Here is a 22,232-nt window from a genome sequence, read left to right as displayed (position 1 = left end):
CAAATGTATTTTGGAGAAGGCCATATCTACTGCATACCGCAGGGTTGCTGTAAACCCGGGATTATGCACTCTTGCAAACATCTCAGTTTGGTTTTCCTCTTCACATCCCCAAATTTGTCACACAGATCGGTCAGAACGAGAATCTTCTGTACTTCCGTCTGAGTTTTTAGGAGATGACAAACTAAGGGCTAGTCCGCTATTCGCGCTAATGGCAAAAGGGAGGCTCTGTCTGATTTGTCCGCCCCCCCCTACTGGCAACAGAACAGTCCTGCGGGTTTGAGGCAATCGTCTCGGCTACAACGATTAAATTGGTGAGATCTTGCACCAAGTCAGCATGATAAGTTGTCCTGTTACAAATCACGGTTGGAGATACCTCATTATGATGGCTCATTTTTCGAGAAACACCCTGTGGTGGTTTGGATGGCATCCTGCGACGACACAGGCTGTTTTTGGGCTGACGCAGGAACTATCGTTAAAAAAGATGGAAACACAAGAAAGGTTCTTCTCAAAGCAACTATGAATGGGCTCCAATTATTGCCTGGGAGGGGGAGGAAAAAAAAGAATGTGATATTAAAAGGCCAATCAAGAAGACTGTGGCAAAATTGTCGAGTTAAATTATTCAGGGAGACATTACTCATCAGAGAGCGGGATTTTGAATAATGCAAGCGGTTATGACTTCAAATAAGCTGTACGCAGCTGTACGCCATTCAAAAGTTCCCGTTCATAAGTCAGGGAATCGGTAATTGCTCGTAATGGCACTTTTCTCCCCGAAGAAAATGCAGATAAAACAATCAATAAAATTTCAATGAAATACCAAGTGTGAAGAGACTGCAGTGTGCTTAAAGTGCAGCTCACGGACATTTTAGCGTCGTACCTGTTTTATAATTTTTTTAATGACATAAAATGCTGGTTTGGAGTGCACTACAACAAAGGCCTTTAATAAGATAAATTGTCAGGAAGCAGCCAAGGCTTTCGCTATTTTAAATAGCAGTTGAACTTGTAATTTCCTACATGAATGCTTAGAATTTTTTTTCCCCTTTGCTATTTCACTCGAATGCTGGCATCGGGCAGATTTTTTTTTTTTTTTGACTGGTCTCGCTTGAGGGGGCCAAGTTAATGCCCAAAATGAGAATATGTCTATAGAACAGCACATTTGTATTATATATTAGTTTGTATGTATTATCTTGGTATGAAAAAAATTCAAAATTCATTTCTAAACAAAATAATCAATATGTCCCATAATCAGGCCGTTGCTCTCCTCTGCATGTGAGCTAAAGTTAGCTGTTGAGTTTTATCAATGAGAACCGAAGGCCGGCGATAGTCACACTGACGGAACTTTGAAAGTCATGCCCAAAAGCAATATTCCACGCAGTCAGCAACAGTTCAAATGAAAGATAAAGTGGGTTGAATATCGATCCTTGCGGCGCCCCGTGGGGCCTTCTGACCCTCCAACATGATTTCCAGTGGGAACAAAATGGCTTCTAAAATGCCTACGACATCCATTTCTGTAGCAGCGCTGTCTTCCGAGCTAAGGCAAAAATATGCTCACTTGGAAGACAGTGATCCTCCCCTTGGAAAACATACTGTAAAAAGCAAGCTCCCCGACTGTAAAAACTTTTTCTCCTCAAAAATCTTTGCAAGGTTGTACTGAAATTTCAAGTCTGAGAGAGAAATGTATCATCAGTTTGATTTGACTTTTGGGTTCAGCTGAGATTCCGGAACAACGCCGTTTGACTTGTGCCTGTGTTTACAGATATGAAGTAAACAAATATGTTCCGGCGCTGCTTTGTCTTCGGGGTGATGCATTAAGAAACAAAATGGGGTCGTTTTCATTTCTAATTTGAAACATTTGCCATTTAACGCAATTAGCTTTGCCATTTGCCACAGCTTGCTAGTTTTAGTCACAGTCGTTTTCAAATGACGGTTATATGAAGACAAATTTGATATCTGCTTTTAATCGGTGTTTAATATTCAGGACTGCAGCGTAACCTTTAACACCGCTGTGTTCAGAAAGCCACTATCGGAAGTCGTACGAGGATTCCGTCTGACCTCTTTGTGACTCGAGCTGGCAAAACAGGTTTCAGATGAACTTGTGGTTTTTCATCCGCATCATTTTGTTTTGAGTTGTGGAGATACATAATTATTGTAGCTGGTTGGAGGAGAAAAAGGCTTTAAAACCGGACCTCTTGCCCTTTTGCGGCTTTGAAAAAAAACTTGCCGTCCTGTAATGAACCGTCTGTGGTGGTTTGTTGATCGTCCGAAAAAGTTTTTTGTTTTTAACAGCTTTGCTTTTTTTGTTTCTTCCATGTGTGCCCGCCGTCCTTTGCGACCTCTTCATATCACCATGAAGGTAAGAACTTGCCTTTCTTAAGCTGCTGGTGTTTTTGAAACATTTTTAATAAGCTGCATAGGAGGAAAACGACACTCTTCTGTCTTCCCGTTTCCCTTCCAGCGGCACTTTACGGAACCGCACGCACATGTGTGATCCCTTAGAAAAATGTCACAACTGAAGTGTCTTTTTATTCAGTTGTCAGAAAAAAATCCGTCATACATCAGTTGTTTTCATTCCTTGATCACTTAGCGTTAGCTTTAAGATCAATCGGAAAGCTAAAATGTAGCATAAATAGCCTGAAGCCTCTTTTGAAGCAATGTTTAAGATTTGCCTACTCTTATCTCAAAGCGCCACACTATAGTTCTCTCCCAAACTCGTGTGCTGGACTGATTTGAGCGTGGCAGCCATTAGGGATCACAGCCGCCGAGTTTTTTCTCTTGAGATGATTCAGAAGCGCTGATCCTTGTGATACTTGAGTTTTTCGAGAGTTGGGATAAATGGGAGGGGGTCTGGTGTGATGTCTGATGTCGTTGCTTTGATAGGCTTTGCATTTAGGAGATAAGGACTTATTGGGTGCAGCATTCAATTAAGAAGTGGCAGAGTGCGACCTTATCAGCGTTCACATGACAAAGAGTCCTCTAAAGATGTTAAAAGGCCTCTGGGGCCACACTATGGTGTACTTGCTCTCAAATGATTGAGGCATTGAATCTTTTTTTTCTTTTCTTACCTCCAAAGAAAGAAGTTGTACATTTAACCTCTAGCATCCAGTTTCGGTCCCGTTCAAGAGCCCGGCTTTCAATGGCCTCTGCGATTGCATAACAAGTTGTCATTATTATGAAACAAAACCGATTCAATTGGGCGCACGCGAGAATGCCACGCAGAAAGAGAAAAACAAAAGCACACAGAACGCAAAGGGAAAAAGGAATAGGATTTTCTTTGTGACTTATCTCCCAAGAGCTTCCACAGCAATACAACATCTAATCTGCTCTGGGTTGTTTTTTTTTTTCCTTTTGTGTGTGTGCGTGTAGGCTTTGTTTTCCCTGGTGACTGTCGTTGCTCTTTGTGACTCACTCACGTTTAGCTCCAATTCCAGGAAATAAAGCCCAAGGAGATGTTGGCACCAGCCGTCTCCAGATTCACATGTGAAGCGGGAAAAAAGACATTTGTGAGACAAATAAATTCAACGTGAACGTTGTAATTGGACGAGGAAAAGAAACACACAAGCAACATTGTCTTTTTAACTGCCAGCGCTCACTCAAATGATGGCTTTGTTCTCGTAAAATTGTTTTTTCGTTTCGTTGAGTAAAACTCAGCATTTAAAAACTTCTTCATGTTTTAGTCCATCATGACTTTTCTTATCAAGTTCCCAGAAAAAATGGTGGTTTGATGTTCAATAGCTTCCTGTTAATATGAAAGAACATTTGAAATTTTTACATGAAAGAAATCATAATGCTCAAAATTGTTCCTTTATTCCTGGAATGTTACATTTTTGCAGTAAAAAAAAAAAAATGCTGCCCATTTTGTGTAATCATCCGCTAAAACACAAATATCTAAGTGCATCCGTGTGCAAAGCTTTGTATTGATGTCTAGACAAGTCTGTCATTTGGCCTCCTTATCACTCTTTTTAGGTCACTTGGCCCTCCTGCTATCAGCAGCGGCCTTTTGAGCGCGCAGATAAACCGAGCGTGGCGGCGTCTGTTGCGGTTCCGAAAGCATTGCGCGCCTCATCGTCATTCCTCGGGAGTGTGTGGCAACAGCATGTTTTTTTTTTCTGGCATTTCTTTGTGTCAAGTCAGCGCAGTGACCACAGCGACTGGAATGTTATGTGTTCCCAATGAGACGTTACAGTTTGAAAGCTGCGGCTTCAGATTTTTTCACTTATGCTCGCGGTCCAGAGCTGTTTAAAGTTAGTACCTCCCCCAGGGTTGTTTCTTTTCATGCTTGATTGACTGTTGAATCCAATGATGCAAAAAAAAATATTCTGTGAGGTGTTATGTTGCTGCGTCACATTTATTTTGGTCATTCTTAAGGAAGAAATGTTTTCTTGCTTTCTCGCCGTCTCCTTGACATGCAACAGATGCTCAGCAGGGTGGCGGAAGTGTGCTAAAAATAATTGTGTGTGTGTGTGTGTCGGTGATAATGTCCATGCGTGTGCTCGTGTGTGCGTTGCCTATCAGTGCTGAAAAGTGTCCGGCCGTCATTACCGTCTGACGGAGGTCAGCATGAAGGGGCTTTCCAATCTTCTTTCTCGCACTCCTGCCATCTTTGTTTATGTAAGCCCGCCCCCAAGAATGAATAGGCTCAGTCCAGGTTTTTAATTTCCATTTGAAATTAATTCATGGAGTTTGCGTCCAAATGATGGATTTGATGACCAGACAATTCAAAGTCAGTCAAGAAAAATACGTAACAGTGAGCAGCAAGCAAACTTGCAGTTGAGTTACTCCATCCTGAAAGATGTTATGACACATCAGCAAAACAAGCCCAAAAAATATATGCAAGTATGGCACAATCAATATGTATCCCGCCACTGGGCACCGGCGTAAACTGCACACTCTGTTTTTTTTGTGTTTTTGTTTTAATACACTATAAACTTTGTCCATGAATCACGCTTTAAGAGACTAAATAAGGATTCCTTTTAGTTTTGCAGCGTGTGTTATTTACAGCGCGTAGCTCGTCGCTAGCCAAACCCTGCGAGGTCGTAAACAGGACCCCGCGTCGCTCTGCAAAACAACACTCGAGTGTCCTTGTCGGCATCTCCACCTGCCTCAGTATTAGAGTCCCCCCCCACCCCCCACCCCACCCCCGTCGGCTCCTAGCGTCCTATTGGAGGAGAGGCGGGCGTTACCATGGCAACTGCAGCCAGCGGACTGCGCGAGAAGGGCCTGGTGGCTGCTAATGCGTGTGTAGGTGTCTGAAAGACGATGCCTCACCCGTGCCTGAATGAAAGTGTTGATTAGCGGAAACGCGGATGACATCATTCCATTGTCGGAACGCAAATGGATGAGTGAGGACCACCTCAGCGGTCTGGCGAATCATCTTCTCCACTTGGGTCTGTGCCACTGCGGCAAGTCGTACTCCCCAATGTTTACGCTTTGTGACACGTGAAGTGGTTGGAGTGCAGTTTACGCCAGGAAATAACTATCTGTATATGTGCTCCTCTTGCATAATTTCACGGTGGAACAGAAGAGCCACTTGGTTCAACGCTTTTACTTTCCAATGGGGAGCTCTGGCTGGAAAGCTGAGCGCTTTTCCTCAGATAAATCTTTGGATCTTAATCAAAACTCTGCCAGGGGTCACCTTGACCTCCTCTCTGGAGGCGCCATCAAAGATACGGGCTCTACCAAGTCCAAGTCCCGAAACCGACCTACCGCAAAACAAATGATGACACCGCGTGTAGCGTTTATTCATCGCTTTCCTTGCGCAAAGAATCAAAAGACCAACCCCCCCCTTACGGCTTCCCGTTCGGGATCTTCCGCGCGTTCCGTGGAATTGTTCTGATGAATAATTCTGTTTCCGCTTCAACTTGAAAATTTAAGGATGTTCTCGCTCATCCACGGCCGAGTCGGTTTACGCTTCTGTGGCGTTCGTGCATGAAAGCAGGCGGTGGGAGTGAGCGTTTTAGAGCCGGCGTCCCTCAGGGCCTCGGCGGTTGGCGTCGAGCCTTGTAGCTCAGCGCCTCTCCAATGAGAAGCTCCTCTGATCTCAACTTGTAGCGGGATCCTTTCGTGGTGCGTGACGACTTTCATGTCAAAGAGCTTGGCGGCTGTCTTCACGGCTGATTTAGATTTTATCCAAGATCTTTATATAATGAAGCATCCGGTGTGCTTTCGATTTGTTGCGTGTGCGTTATTTAAAGGACAACTGAATAAGATCTGAAAGCAGATGCAATCTACAAGCAGCACCGGAATTTCCATGTAACCTTCAAAAATGTTCCTGCCGTAAGCAATCAATTTGCGAGCTGGGAGAAAGCGACCTTTGCTCCATTGTTTGTTCCAATCTTGCCGTTTGTATTAAAGCATTGACGCCGAACGAACAAGGCCTTGCTGCCCCGTGGATTTATTTTTAATTACCGTAAGCCGTCGTGGCCACGTCACGCACAAAATCCTACGCGTCGCCGGTTGGGGAATGCTTGTAACGCCTGGTTTTGTTGCGCCGTGCTTTCCCATAGTCTCCCAACGCCCGCCACGCCGTTATGAAATCGTCAAGCGGAACGTTAGCGCTATAAGCGAGGGCTCTCGGCGGAGCTGTTAATTGGACACCGGCTCGTTAGGCAGCGATAACGTTCAAATGTGTCAACTATTGTTAATATGCTGATGTTTTGGAGGGGATTTATTATATGAAGTTGTGATTGGGAACAGGAGTCGCTTGTAAGCAAGACCACGGTTTACTTGACTTCCTCCCGCCTCCCGTCTAAAACGTTCCCGCTGACACGCCGATCAAAGAGGAAAAAGCTTCGGGTTAGGGCCAAATGTTTTCAAGCCACGAGACCAAAGAAGGTCAAGCCGCAGGGATGTCAGCGTCCTTTGCAGCCGACCAAACTCAATAAGCCATCAAAGTGTGCTTTTGATACTTTTAATTTCTTTCTCAGCATTGAAATAAATTGTTTTTTATTTAAAAAAAAAAAAAAAAAGGTCTACGTGAGCCCGAAGGGAGTCGACGTGTTCATTTCCTTTCTGTCTTTCTATGCACACGCGCATAATTGGTATAGAGAGGGTCGGCGTGAAAAAAAAGAAAAAAAAAAAAGAGCTATATCTCAGATTAATTCCTGTCAGCTGTGGCAGTGGAAATAAATGGCTTTGGGAATTGGGGCTGCGCTCGGCGCATGCAAGGAACCAAGCTAAATTTAGCCACCTTTGGAAAAAAGCGGGAGACGGCTGGGGAGGCCACAAAACGGGCACTGGTGGGTAAAAATGGAGCACCCGCCTGCTGCTGGGATGTTGACAGGGTGCGAGATGCCCAAAGGATCCACTTGGAGCTTTCTTAATCCGAGGCAATCGAGTCGTCCCGATGACTGCACCAAAATAGAAGCGTGTTGGATTACATGACTGGCGGATGTCACGTTCGTGGAAATGGATCAAGTATTGTCGTGAGCGTAAAACAATTTGTGTTTGACCTTCCATTTTCTGTATCAAAAATAAAATAAAAAAATGAAAAAGAACTCTGAAAACTTAAAAAAAAAGATATTGCTTCACTTGTAGTACTTTTAAGATGTAAAAAAAAGTAGTTTTCTAAGCATTTTTGTTTATTTCATTAAATTAAGGATTTTTTGGAAAAAATATATTTTGTCCATCAAACGAGTCCGAATGGAATCATTTTGTGCCAATTCAGCAGCAGACGTCAACGTTTTTCGACTTCAGCCTCTGAAATAGCGGCTTGTGTACATCACGCGCCCCGAGGGAAAGCTCCTGTCAGTCTACGAGCTTGTCTTTATTGAGCGTGCCAAAATGTGAGGTCAACAAACACCTTGCTGCCAACGTATATAAATCAGCCCGAGTCCAACACAACAATCGCGACATAGTAACACGCCTTAAAAATAAATCAGCGCCAGCTATTCTTTAGTGCGCCACCGAGCCGGACAAACATTTGAAAAGTTCCAGCTTGTTTTTCTTTTGTTTCTCTTTTGCCTCTCATGTAATCAAAGTGTCTTTTATGCAAAGGTTGCACAATTTGAATAACGAAAATAAGACGTTGCCACTTTGTATTTTCTACCTCTTGCTCCAAAAGAAAAGCCTTTTTTTCTTTTCTTTTATTCTTCCTCCAGCACAATTGAGACGTGTCTATGTTTAGAAAAAGAAGCCAATCATTCATCAGGAGTTGACTCACGAGTGCAGAAGTTTCTTTTTGTTAAGTTATGGTGAGCAGCAATTTGAAAGGAAACCCAACTGCAAGTGGAAGCTTATTTTCTTCCACATTCGTACTTAGTTATTGCATCCCTAACCTTACCCGCCCCCAACCTGCCCCCCTTTCCCAAGGGCAAACGGCATCCCAACTGTTGTTATCTGCATGGCGAGGCCATGATAGCAAAGCCGCTCGCGTCTTTGGTGATAACACCGCTCGGCTGAGACGGGCGAGGTCAGCCGGGACTGCGGGCCCGCCATTGAAGAGATGAAACGCACAGAAGACTTTTCCATTAAAATGGGCCTTCCCTCCGCTCTCAAAGGACGTAGTTAATGCATACATCATTGGACAGGCCCGTAAATAGAGCTCCGAGCCATCTTTTTGATGGCTTTATTTTATTTCTTAGGTGGCTAACCGTTACCACTCAACCACGTACCATCCTCATGACTGACATTAGAATGCAATAGATTTGTTTCTAAATTCTAAATATAGATTTTCGCCTCGTGGGTATAATGATGCACAGCGGAGTTACTTAATCCAAATTATCACCAGGCCCAAGTCTGTGAGCTCACAATGCTAGTTGGTGCCTCTAGTGGTAAAACAAAGACCAAGAAAAAATATGACATAATTCTAACGTGAGGTTATATTTGTCGCTGTATATGCTTGAATTACTTTTTTTAGTGACCTCATCTAACAATGATGCAATGTGCTTTGTCTCTTTCTGCAGATGTGCATTCTATAAGTACCGCTTGTCCGCACGGGAATTCTATTCAGCCTAGTTCCGACTGCTCGTCCTCATTTTTTTCCAAGGGCAAACTTTCTCTGTAGCCCCTCCGCCACAATCCAGCAGCAGCAGTGTGCTGCAGTCACCGCTCCTCCTTCTATTTCTATCGGGCTCTTTTTGGACTTATATGTCCATCTATACATTATTGAATATTTGAGAAGTCGGAGGAGTGGGAAAAATGCTACAAGCGAGAAGTCCCTGCATGAAGCAGGAAGACAGATGTGGTTTTTTTTAACCACATTCCGTTCAGGTGTATGAATAATATATGCACGGGCGTTATATACTCTCTGTCTGGTGATGCTTGCCGAGGGAAGAGGGTTGTGTGGGAGGGGGAGGGGGAGGGGTGCGCAAGATAGGGATCATCAGTATGCCAAGCGTGTCACTGGAAAGACGCCCTCCACTGAAAGATTGAATTTTGCAGTGAAAACAAGACAGAGAAAAGCCATCAGATTTCGATGGATACTGGAGTGAATTAATGTCGTGTCTTGATGCTCTGGCTTTTCTGATGTACTTTGTTTAACGGATACACGTTTTATGACCCCTTGTTTTATGTAATCTAAATATAATTCCAATGTATTTAAATAACCTACCTGTGACGTGTCCATCGAAATACTCAAAGAATCAAGGATGATAGGATACCGTGTACATCTCATTTTTGTTTTATAATTAACTCTATGATTTAGTGAAAATGAGACACATACTGTTCGGCCAATGAGAAGTCATGCTTTCGTTACCATAACAACCATGGGATCAGCCTGAGCCTTGCGACTTGATTGCCATTTACATTTTTGATGACCAATATAATACATTGAAGAAAACAATACACCCTACAAAATGCTGGACCGACCCGATTTGCAAAAAAAAAATCAACCCAAATTGATGTTTTGTATAATTTTTAATCCAAATTGGGTTCTTTTTAACGCAGCGTATCTGGAAAAAGCATTAAGACCCTCCCGCAGCACAGGATAAACGCTTTGGATAATCTTTCCGAAGCATCCAACTGTTGAGCCTTTGATGACTTTAATTGCAAGGGAGGTGAAATGATCAAACCAGTAAATGTATAGCGCACTTAAGTGAATCTCATCTGGCCTTTGTAGACAAAGACAAAGTGTCCTGATAGGCATTGCGCCTAAGCCAGATAAATTCCTGTAAGGGTCAGAATGAAGTCCAGTTCAAATTGAATTTGTCGGAAACGAGGTCCAGTGAACGCCTGCGTATCTCCGACCGACCGACCTGATAACATTCCCCGGGCATCCGTTGTGCCGGAGATGTTCTTCCGACCAAGAGTAGGCGTGTGTTATCCTTTAACTCGTCTTCCTAATCGTTGGGCGGCGGTGAGGGAGGAAAGAAAGTGGAGCGAAAATATAGGCTCGGTAATCTATAATAAGCATGAATGACTTTACATGTATTTCACCAGGAACGCACACTGCCGTGTCGTCACCGCAGGTGAGAGCTCACGGCTGAGGTTAAGACACGCTGGGCGCAATTTCCCGGAGTAAGAATGATAAGCTTACGATAAACTTCAAATTGTGCTGCCGCACCATTGAAGGATTATGCGGCGGTAACTAAAGAATGTCGACCGTTATAGTTCGTTCAAGCGACAAAAATGGCCTGGAGGAATCCACGGGCGATATAGTGACAAATACGTCCCATGGATGAGAAGCGTGAAGATAATGACGCTGACTGTCCGGATGGAAGCTTGAGAAATACCTGAGATTGAAAAGGAAATGTTGCATGCAAATCCGTACTGTACCTTTTCTAACACTGATGGATATTTGTGCAGAAAATCACTCAGGCTGCTTTTTATTGCAGTAGAATACCTTAAAGGGGACATCTTATGGACAATTGACTATTTAATGGCTTGTAAACAAATAATCGAGTCTCTGGAGCGCCTGTCCACCTATCAGGTGTGAAATTGCACAACCAAGTTCATCTTTTGTGAGCTGCCTGTTTCCATAAATGCATGTGTAAACAAGCCATTGTGAATTTTTACCAGCTGCATATATTTTGCGCAGGATTATAGAATCGAGTCGTTTTGAAAAACCAGATTGCTTTGGCAAAGTTAACTTCTTTGAACTCAAGATAGTGTGGCTTTCTTCTGTGATTGATTTTTCTCGGCGGTTTAACGGCGCCCTGACGGCTGGCCTGCACGCATCCCAGGGTATCCCTTTATGTTGACATGTCGGGGTGCCCCCTTCATCCGAAACCTCCTCCGGCCAATCGTCCATCACCGCTGTGCGAGACAGAGCAGTAAAACTCAAACTCCTGTAGAGGAGGGGCTGTTGAAAAGGAGAAATTCTCCTCTAGATTAGTGTCGCACCGGCACATTATTAAAGCGCGGCTGATCCCATTGCACCGCTGAGAATCACCGCAGAACATGAATTCGCTCAGGAAAAACAAGAAGCGATGGCGGCAATCCTCCGAGTTAACAAAGCCTTTAATAAAGAAAGCAGACGATGACACTTTTTATTGAATATTTCAGCAGGCAACCCACGGGAAGACAACCTGGATTTCGAATCCCGCCAAGCGTACGCAAGCGTTGATATTCCCCGCTGGTGGCCCTCTTGCTCAGCTAGCAACGCTAACGAGGCCAGTTAACTTTTGTCGAGGCCTATTGCGGCCAATAAATATGTCACGGAGTGACGCCGTGGGAGAGACGTGACTGGGATTAAGAGTCGACATCTGTGTTCAAACACGTGGTACGAACATCACTGTCGTGTCGCTACGCTATTATCATCAGCATTAGCTGAATACTAGCTTAATTATCTTTTGATTATTTACACGTGTCAAACCTTCAAAGTCATACTGCAACTTCATCTGCCTGCCTTTGTCTAAAATTGGCTTTTTACCAAAATGGGATGCTATTTATGCGCCACCGTGACAGCAGAAATGAAAGATAATAATAGGTTGATTTCGACCTACGATAACATCGATGCGAGGGCTCGAAACAAGCCGAACTTTATTTGGAGGGTGTCTGCGGCGTTGCAATTTACTGACATGCACCTTGGTTCCTCAGCCAAAGGTGTCTCCTATCCCGCCAGAGTCAGTGTGAGAAGCACAAAACCGTTCACAGACTATAAAAGCAATTGCGTGGAGAAAAATAAGATTGGAAAGGATTTAAGGGTAGCCTTTGCGCCGTGTCCAATCCTGTCTGCGGGCTCAGGTTGATTCGCTGGACCATGTCAGCTGAGCACCGGCTGTCTCCGCTGCATACCATATGTAACGAGGCAAAAGTGGAAAAGCCCAATCTGCTCGAGTTGGAGTCACAAGTGATAAAAGACTTCCTCATCTCGGAACTGGCCTGTTCCAAAATTTAGCGGGCGTCCTCAAACACCATCAGTGACTGAGACAGACAACAAAGCATCACAGAAAACTAATTCAACCCTGCATAGCATATTAAGAGATCCATTTCTTAAGGTAATTGAAGACTCGAAGGTGTCATTGGATAGATGAATCACAAAGATGGCAAGTCTTTATGCATGGTCGGGGAACGCCAAGCAGACAAAGTAGGTTATTAAGAAATGATTTAAAAGCTGCCAAAGTCGTGGCAAGTCGACTGCAGGCTGGCATTTTGTTCCAAACATTTTTTATCGCTCTTGTCCTCATGACAGCGGAGCTGAAGAACTCAGCATTTCTTGTTTTCACTTTTTCAGTCCCTATTGACAATATTTTCCAATTCAGTGTGTGGTATCCCAAAATGAAAAACGATTCATCTCAGGACAAGACCAGCATTCGATAAAAGCCCGACTCGCATCGGTGGGTTGGGCTGACAAAAGCCTCAACGCTTTTTTGCTTTTTAACGTTGTGATGCAGATTTTGGGTTTTGGAATTGTTTGATAGAGGGATGCCGGTCGATGGACTTAAAGCAAGCAGCCGCTCAGATTGAGTTCATTGTGTCGGCCCTATCTGCTCTTCAAGATAGCTGGCTGAAATTGAATCCACATTTGTCGAGTGCCTGTCCACCTGTGCGCAAAAATATACCAGACTCGTGTCTGGATGGAATTGCCTTTTGGAAGACGAGGCGGGCGATAACCACTTGACTTGTGAGTCGGGGGGGAATATCCGAGACGCCTGCGGAGTGGACGAGTAGGAGGGAGGGAACGTGCCGACTGATTCCTCACTTCAGCTCCTTTGGTACACTCCTCAAGTCGCTCGGTCGGACGAGAATCCCGTGGGTAAGCCCTTCACCGACTTTAGCGACCATTTTAGTCAAGGATATCCAAGATTCTTTACCGCTGCAGATAATAATTTCAAATACCGTCTTGTCTGACCATAAAATAGGATTAAATGTTGTCGGAAACTGGCAGGCAGACAAAAAAAATTGACAAAGTGGGGGGATCTTGGTCTTTAGATGCGCTTTAGCTCCTGAGTCGGTCTACTAGCGGCCGGGGATCGATAGCGGTCGCAATCACGGCATCGACCGGTGGCAGGGCTGTAAACGGGATGTAGTTGTTAAGATGTGAAGGTGCTGAAATACACTCGACGCCATGCCATAAACACGCCTCCGATTTTGTAGCTGGACCCCACGGCGGTTTCATCGTTGAAGACTGTATTCAGCGATTCTTTGAAAGTTAGCTAACTTCCAAAATATTCAAGTTGACTAAGTTGCCCAGTTTGGAAAATGTTTCTGCCTTGATAAAAGCATTGAAGAGACAATTGGGACTTGTTTGAAAAAGTCTCTAATATGTCCTCTTTAATTATTCAAAGGGAACATGAAGTGACTCCAGATAAGGCGATCGAGGGTGGGCTCCTGATATTGGATTTGCCTCCATTAGTATGCCCGGCTTCATGGCTCCACAGTGATTAGTGAGGTTTTGAGATGCAGGGCGCACTCAGGTCAGAGGAAGAGGGGCGGCTCTCGCTCTTTTGGCCTCGTTAGTTAATTACGCCACAGTCTGGCGATCGCTCGCGCGAGCGGAATACGCGAGCGATCGGCACGTGTCGGGTCGGCCCCGAAACCGCAAACTTGAAAGCGAATATCAAATGTACGTGTAGCAGAAATGTGCCCATAGGTAGCCGATTCCTTGCTGTTGACTTTTGAAATGTCAAAGCCAAATATGGCCTCTTCGATGGAGTCTAATGGAGGTCGTGATCAGTTCTAACAGCTGCCGAGACTTTTCGTTTACCGCTACGACTGAGTCTGTAGTGCGAGGTCACGCAAAGTAGGAGGAGCTTGAAGTCTGGCTCCTCTCGCAGGTACCTGTTTGCGTTTTCCCGATAATAATCCGACCTCACTCGGGGGGTCTCTGTCCCCTTCTGATAGTTTTTAATTGGAAGGAACATTCAGACCAGGTTAGAGTTTGACTCGCAAAGCGATAATGAAGGTTTACGAGCGGGTCGGCCATGTTGGAATACTGCCGAGAACAATAACTGCAAATGCCTCGGAATCTCCCTAATGTACTACAGACTCACTTATGACCACAACCATCTGTCCAAACAAGTGGTCGGTCCATCGAGGCGCCGCTGCAACGGATCGTTGGCCCACGTTCACCAGCGTTTCAAACGCTACGAGAAAATCACATTCAGTGAGCTGTTTTGGTTGCGTCCAATCTCTTGAAATACCGAAAGGGGTTAAAGATAAACATACAAAACTCTTGACTTCTACTGGAGACTTTTGTGTTCCCTCCACTTGTAATATCTCGAGATGACAAGCAACGAGGTTGTCGGGTTTGGGGAGCGATGGCAACAGCTGTAATCCCCGCAAAGCCGCGGCTGCTGAATGACTGAAGGCTGCAAAGAGTTCGAGGAGCTTAGGAGCCGAAGCGCCTGTGTCGATTTGATTAAGGCGGCCGACACCCGCATGCGGCACTTGGAAAAAGGCCGCTTAGCGTTTTGTGCCTCGTCTGCGACTACAGCAGGTTAATGATAAGTGGTGGAGATGGCTTTAGGATGTGTTCTGAAAGGCTCATTTATTTCACGCCGGCGACACAAATTGTGTGGGCATCGTTCTCAGTGCTTGTTGGAATAATTAAAGGAAAACCTTATCTGCCATTTTTTCACTTGCAAATCTCCAGTGTATTCCTAATTGTTTGATGTCAAAGTCTAATTACCGTATTTTCCAGACTATAAGGCGCACCGGACTATAAGGCGCACCTTCAATGAATGGCCCATTTTAAAACTGTCCTTATATAAGATGCATCGGACTATAAGGCGCACCATTAATGCATCATGTCAGATTTTTAATCCAAATCAAATCATTCTCCATTTTATCTTTTTTATTTCATCTTCAGAGGCAACAAATTACTTGATAATCACAAAATAATGATCTATAGTCTTTTTGATTCATGATTCATAGTCTTCAGCGGGCCACTTATGATTGATTTCATGACACAATGCTTCGGGCCAGTTTAAATTTCGGAATTTGGTCCCTATATAAGGCGCACCGGACTATAAGGCGCACTGTCGGCTTTTGAGAAAATTTTAGGTTTTTAGGTGCGCCTTATCGTCCAGAAAATACGGTAACTCATTCGCTGCCATTGTTGATGACGCAGAAAGCCTGACTGGTGAAATATCGCTTGTTCAATGAGTTCCTAATAAAATAACTGTGAACCACACTAAGAGTTGATTTAGACAAAGTGCACTTGCAATGACCCATATTGAGGTTTTGCCACTTGGGAGAAAAATTGTGTGAATCCAAACTTGCTCCAGCACATATATCTTGTTATGCGATTACGGAAGACAACCTGCAACGTAAATTGTATTGCGGGGCTTGACATGTGTAAGACGTATGCTCGGCGTTCACTCTGCTGTCACTCATGGCTGCGAATGTCATGCCTCAGTTCACTTAGGCTGTTAAAAGAGAGACAAAATAGCTTCGGGTGTGCCTTTCAACCATTTTTCAACTGGTGAGACACGGGCGGCGGGCCGGGAATGCTCGTGTGTCTCGTAGCGTGAGTAGAACTCAAATTCTACTGGCTATGGAGTATGTTTGGCTAAGAACACTTTTTTTTAATCAAGTCTCCAATATGAAGCTCTCAAGGTCCAAATTTCAAACAAAGCCTCTCGAAGTCTTTGTCAATGAATTCCATTTTCGAAAAGTCCAAATTGTTGGCAATTCTGAGTATTAGCACAAATGGTGCAAATGTTCAGTGCCTTTCTCAAGGACCCTTAGGAAGCAATTTAACAATAAAAGACACAAACATTTTGAGACAGCGATTACAGCTTCACAATTGTTGTAAATGGAAAAGTGGACCCAAACCGAAGGGTGCAAAGATTAGAAGAAATCAGACAAGAAAACGAGCACGCCACTTGACAATCATTTTGCGGTCTCTAGGGTTGAGTGGGAGCCCACCTTCGCTTCAAGCTCTACTTTCATCCCCTTCATTACGGAGCATATGAGGTGAATGCTTTTATTAAGGAGATTCCCTGAAGGGATTCATGAATAGATATTGCACTGATTCTCACTCGCAAGGTCATACATGCACATTGAATGGATCACAACATCCTTGCATTGCGTCCCTTTTATATCCATTTTTAGCCAGGTAGCTTAGTTGCTTTCTTGGTTGTAGGACCCGAGATGGTTTCTTGGTTTTGCAGTCGCACTTTTCAATCAAGTCATGCGGCAACACCTTTTTGGAGAAAACAAAGAAAGCCCAAAACATTTCTTCCCCCAGCTGAACATCCAGTGGCGCTTGTGTTGCGAGCAGACGTGAACTGGGTGCAAGCTTGGCGAAATGATGTCTGCGCTTTCCCGTGGAGAGCGTTTTGCCCTCCGTGCATGCTCAGCATCGCTAGGTGACGAGTAGCCTCCTTGTGACGGCACCAGATGCCAGACTGGGTTTGGATTTGTCCAACTTCTCATCACCTTCAAATTCTGAACAGCATTGTTGCGAAAGCCCCCCCATAGCTAAATCGGTCTTATATTTTGAATAATTCTTCGAAGCAGTATCGTGCAATTCATACCACGAGTCTAAATAATTGTTTTGTTTGTTCCGCTAAGAGCACATTTGATCAAGTTAAACAACACGTCTTACTTTTCTAGGGTCGTGCAAGGTGATGGAAGTGAGTTAACGGTATCTGTGGGAGGGAAAGCACCGCAGGCTATCGTCTTTCGTCTTTCTTGGCTTTTCTTTTTTTTTTTTTTTTTAAAAAAAGTCTCACTCAGGTTTGACACACGAGCCTCGGCGGCCTCCTTTGTTCCTCAGAGGAGAAGAGCGAGTGGCTATTTCGAGGACCCGGAGTGAGAAAAGGTTGAAGGAAAAGCAATTCTTCTCACACCGCCTTGGACTTGTTTTTGTTGCTTTTAGCACGGTAGATGTAATCAGTGGGATTGTCTTGGAGGGGGTTCACGGTATCTACGCGAGGTTACGAAATGGACACCGTGTTTTCTTTGTATCTACCTCCAACCTGGAAAAGCAAACTGTGCGCCGGGGTTTAGAGCTGCAGCAACCACTGGGAGCGAACGTTCGTCCGGTGAAGTCAATGTCCCACACAAGACGAGACAATCGTGGAGATTTGCATTTGTGGTTGATTCAAATATCCTTTTATTTTAGAATTGCCCAATCAAATGCGCTCACCGGAACCACGCGGCCCACGAGCTGTAGGTTTTACACCCCCTCTCATAACAGCAGAATCATATTATAGTCAAGAAGCGACGCCTGGCTCGAGCATCTCATCATGTCAGGATCGCAGCGGGAGTTCTTGGGAAGCGTTTGCACGAATCTCCCGGTGAGAATCCAAACAGACTCCCTCCTGCTTGTGTGATGTGCCGACATAGCTGAAGCTCAGCGGGATTTTTCAGATTAGAGCAGGGATCACAATTCAGCACACACATCACTCAATTAAGAGAAGTATAAACCTTTGTGAAATAATCGTGGGAATAAATATCAATTCCGTCATGATTTACACATGATCAAAAGAACTGGAATCCATTTCTTAAAATGTCCAATTTTTCTTTGTTTTGGTAGCTGTGATAAGAAAGATCTGTTCAAGAAAACTCTTCAATTTAGCATCTCACACCGTCCAAATAATCCGATGAAAGAGAAAAGTGTCCTGGAATAACTCGAGTAAGCTCTCTTGTATTGACACAGAGAGAAAAATCAATCGTCGCGGCTAAAAATACTCGCAAGACAGATGCTGCGCTTCTTCTTCGTCTGGGCGGTGGGGAGCTTGGTTTTGCGCAAGGTCGCAGGTTTTATGAACAGTTTGTGATGAGTGCGGCGGGTGAGCGCTGTTGCCTCTTGTTTGTTTTGTCGGCAGCGCCAGTGCACTCGCCACTTGACCTCAAGATGAAATAATTTGAAAATGGAAATAACCCACGCTGGCTATGAGTAGACAAAATCCAGCTGTTTACCCGATATCGACTCCAATCGATACGTTTTTTCGATGAATTGATGTTTGAGACTTCCGCTGTACAGTTTCTTATCTTTCCAGTTATTCACTTGACAGTTGTGGTACGATGGGTGAATGCGATACACGCCTGAAGCGAGGAGTCGCTGAACTCAAACAAAGCAAGAATCTCACTCCTCCATTTGCTCGGGTCAAGGTGGCCTTCATGTCTGTGCAAGCGAGCAACATAATAGAGTTTACAAGCGGAGCGAGACCACCCTCTCCTCAGCGAGGTCCCGGCCCACTTGTTTATGTCTGCGTCGCATTCGGATAGCCGCGGTCGAAGTACTCCGAGATAGATATCGGTCAACTGAATAAGAACTCACCAATGCTATTGGATTGTAAATTGCTATGCTAATCTGCTACTCAATATGATATGCATGCCTGTTGTTCCTTTTTATTGACGTTGGATATATTGTGTGTGTCCCCCCACCCTCCCCCTCCCGACCCCTGCAGTTGCTATCCAGGTGCAGGTCACTCCAACACACAGAGAGATCAGCGTGGGAGAGTCCAAGTTTTTCCTCTGTGAAGGTAAGCTAGCACCTGGAGATGGGATAGACAAACTGGGCGTTGGTTTTTGGTCTATTTGAGGTTGGTGGGTTATAACCGACGCCGCAGTCTGTCAGGGGATTAAAAGAGAAACATTTGGTTGCTGGGGTTCCACTTGATGTTTTTCCAAACTGAATTTTTGTTTAAATACTCAGCCGTTTGCAATACTGCCGGCAAAAAAAGTATTTGGTTCCGAGTGCCTGCTTACTAGTCAGGCATTTTACACCACCTGAGCCGGAGGTGCTGCGTTCCAAGGCAATCTTTTTTTTCTGGTCATCTCCTGCTGGGACTGTTTCCCAAGCAAATCTTATCACTTTACCTCAACTCTTGCTGTTGGCTTCCATCAAATATGTTCGTCTTTCCCACTAGGAAAGGAAAATGACTTTGGCGCCAGTTTTCCGAAGCTCTCAAAATGCAGGCAGAGGATTCCGTCCTTGCAGAATGGCCCAAACCTCTTATTTGTAGCTTTCATGCAGAGGCGTGATGGTCGAAGCGCCATTCATTCACAGTTACAGATTTGCGCAATTATATCTCCGGCGACATCAGCAAAATTGCCATCAACACAAAGAAGAGTGAATAGCCTTCTTCACGTGCGAGTGCTTTTTCCGACATCTTATTGGGCGGGGCTGAAATGTACTACACTTTGTTCATATATAAGGCGCAACGGATTATAAACCACATAGAATAAATAACTCAACGTTGCTCAAACGTTAATGCAATCACATATAGTAACACTCGAAATAGTGAAAACAATACCAATATATCAATAACTCAACATTGCTCAAACGTTAATATCACACAACACACAAAATAAACACGTAAAGCTTTCTTTAATAAATTAGTCCTCATCCACAAATCCAAATTGGTCCATATATAAGGCGCACTGGATTATAAGGCGCACTGTCGGCTTCTGAGAAAATTGGAGGTTTTTCGGTGCACCTTATAGTGCGGAAAATACGGTACAACAGTATTCCTGGTAAATGTCGCGTCACAGTATCCTTTGAGACGGAACTCATCAAATGAATGTAATCCAATCAGCTACTTTGAAATCTACTTGTTTGGATTTGTGGATGAAATTAAATCCCAGTATCGTTTTCTCAGTGGTGGGAGACGCTAAAGACATAGACTGGTTTGCCCCCAACGGAGAAAAGATCCTGCCCAACAACCCCAACATCCAAGTGAGCCGCAACGACGAAACCACCTCCACGCTCACCATTTACCACGCCGACGTGGACCACGCCGGCATCTACAAATGCGTGGCCAAGAACGGCGACAAGGAGGCCCAGGCCACAGTCCAAGTCAAGATCTTTCGTAAGTGGACCGAACCTTTTGATTTTGCCATCGGATCCCGACTTTACTTTTTTTTTCTCCCTTTCAGAAAAGATTACCTTCAAGAATGTTCCCAGCCCACAAGAGTTCAACGAGGGCGACGACGCCGACATTATCTGCGACGTGGTCGGTTCGCCGGTGCCCTTCATTATTTGGAAACATAAAGGTGCCAGAATCCAGGCCAACAAAGACGGTGAGATGATGGCAACTAAAATCCCAGTGTGTCAGCAAAAGTTGCAAAACCTGAACCACACTGGTCCTTAGCTCCTTCTTCTTCGAATATTCTTTTTCCCTCGCCAGTTCTGCCAGCCGTCACTCAGAACGAAAACCCGTTTCTTCTAAAACATCCTGGATAATGCATGAATGTGAATATTTGATTCTTCTCACTAGGCAGATAGAGTTGACTAGTGTCAAAAAGTAAAGATATCTGGAGGGAATTTGGGCTTTCCGTCTACCCGAGCGAGAGCAGAAATCAAACATAATGTCAGACTTCCTCTCCCGTCACTATCAGAAACACGCAGCGGATCCTTTCAGGTCGTCAGTTTGATCCGCCTCGGCGTGAGCGGCGTTATTGAAGGTGATTTTGCCGCAGTCGAGCGGAAAGTCTGAAAAGTCAAGTCGGATTTTCCCACCATCGCGTGTCAAAAACACAGCGGTGTCATGATTCACTTTTGAAGGTACAGAAAAACACTCCAATGAGTTCTACTTGCCAAACAACAATAAGATAAAAGCGATGACTAAGTCGTCCCCGCCAGAAGAGTACGCTTTGACTTCTTCCAGTGGAACAAACGCTAATTTGGAGTGACACCAAAGAGCTCACGGAATTTACCCGTCGGACGAGCGACGTGTGAGAAAGGCTATCTGGTTTCGCTTACTGCAGTTCAGTTCATTATGTGGCGTTAATGGCCGCTTTAATCGGAGGCGGCAACGGGTTGTCGAGCCGCTTGCAGCGCCCCGTTTTAAAAGCGCTTTCTCCATTACCTAGTATAATTGAGCCGTTTCAATTTGGCTTCCACCGTCTCCCGTCGAAGCGTTTCAAACTCCTCGTTTTCGACTTTGAAGATGGACGAGTAATTAAAGTTGCAGTTTTGTGCTCGCCGTGCCTTTACAAAGAACATAAAGATTTTACTTTCCCTTAAGGGTCAAATTAAAATGATAGCTCACAATATTGCTGTCCAATAAAAAACTTTTTTTTCTTCAATAAAATGAAAACAGATCGGGAAATGGGAAATGAGAGCAGCTGTTTTTTGCTTCCTTGCCGTTTCAGTGCGATACAACATTATGGAAAACGGCCACCTGCTAATCCGCGGCATCAAGAAAACCGACGAGGGAGCGTACAACTGCGAGGCCCGTGTCATGGAGACCGGAGAGATCAACTTCAAAATGATCAATGTCATCGTTAACGGTGAGACTTTTCCGACCGGCCGGCCGCTCGCAAATCTTCTAATTTGTGATTTTTCGTGTGTTTTCAGTCCTGCCCACCATCCGCGCCAGGCAGTCGGAGGTCAACGGCACCGCCGACATGGGCGGGTCCATCCTCTTGGCTTGCGATGCCGACGGCTACCCCGAACCCACCGTCACGTGGGCCCAGTACGTATGACCGCATTATGGAGGAGATGCTTGTTTTTAAATACCAAATTCAAAATTGTCTTTAAATTGGTTCAGGTGCCACACAAGCAACTCAGTTAACTCAGTCACCAGTCAATCGGTTAACTTCTTTGTCTGAACTAAAGGGCTTCATCTATTTCGAGGGAGTCTTCGTGTTTACAAGACCTATCTGAAGAGATTCGGTATTTTTTTAGCAACACAGAAACACAAAATCAGGCTCCTCTTTTTTCGGCAGCGCGAGTTGATGGATGTGCTCTCACTCGCCCTGTTTTCCACCTGATGTGTTGGTGAGGATGATGATGATGAAGGTGCCTCAGCCACAGGAGGGTTGAGGTGGGAAGTTAAGTTACGTGAGGAGAAAACTGAGAGCTAAGCCATTTTTTTTCTCGATGGCTGTCGGCAAGGCTAGTGCGACTTTTTCGGGGGGGCTAAAGACGTTAGAGCGGAGGTGCCTCAGGCGAGTAG

General features: G+C 44.7%; 1 protein-coding gene across 4 annotated transcripts in view; it reads left to right on the top strand.

The window, feature by feature from the left end:
- The window catches only part of ncam1a (neural cell adhesion molecule 1a), an 89,021-nt gene that overhangs the window by 46,406 nt on the left and 20,383 nt on the right, over window positions 1-22,232 (top strand). For 3 of the 4 annotated variants that reach the window (XM_088398606.1, XM_088398604.1, XM_088398603.1), the window contains exons 1-6: window positions 5,318-5,381; window positions 18,738-18,812; window positions 19,932-20,141; window positions 20,209-20,352; window positions 21,427-21,564; window positions 21,632-21,749. In XM_088398606.1, coding sequence (XP_088254732.1) covers window positions 5,333-5,381; window positions 18,738-18,812; window positions 19,932-20,141; window positions 20,209-20,352; window positions 21,427-21,564; window positions 21,632-21,749 — 734 coding nt within the window. In that variant the 5' untranslated portion in view covers window positions 5,318-5,332. Of the gene's footprint in view, window positions 1-5,317; window positions 5,382-18,737; window positions 18,813-19,931; window positions 20,142-20,208; window positions 20,353-21,426; window positions 21,565-21,631; window positions 21,750-22,232 lie in introns of those variants that run through there. The other variant, XM_088398602.1, reaches the window with a different exon arrangement.

Source organism: Syngnathus floridae, chromosome 15 (assembly GCF_059516105.1).
Source record: "Syngnathus floridae isolate MCC-2025c chromosome 15, RoL_Sflo_1.0, whole genome shotgun sequence".
Lineage (NCBI taxonomy): Eukaryota > Metazoa > Chordata > Actinopteri > Syngnathiformes > Syngnathidae > Syngnathus > Syngnathus floridae.
The sequence above is the reverse complement of the archived record's forward strand: the minus strand, read 5'-3'. Positions and strand labels throughout refer to the sequence as shown.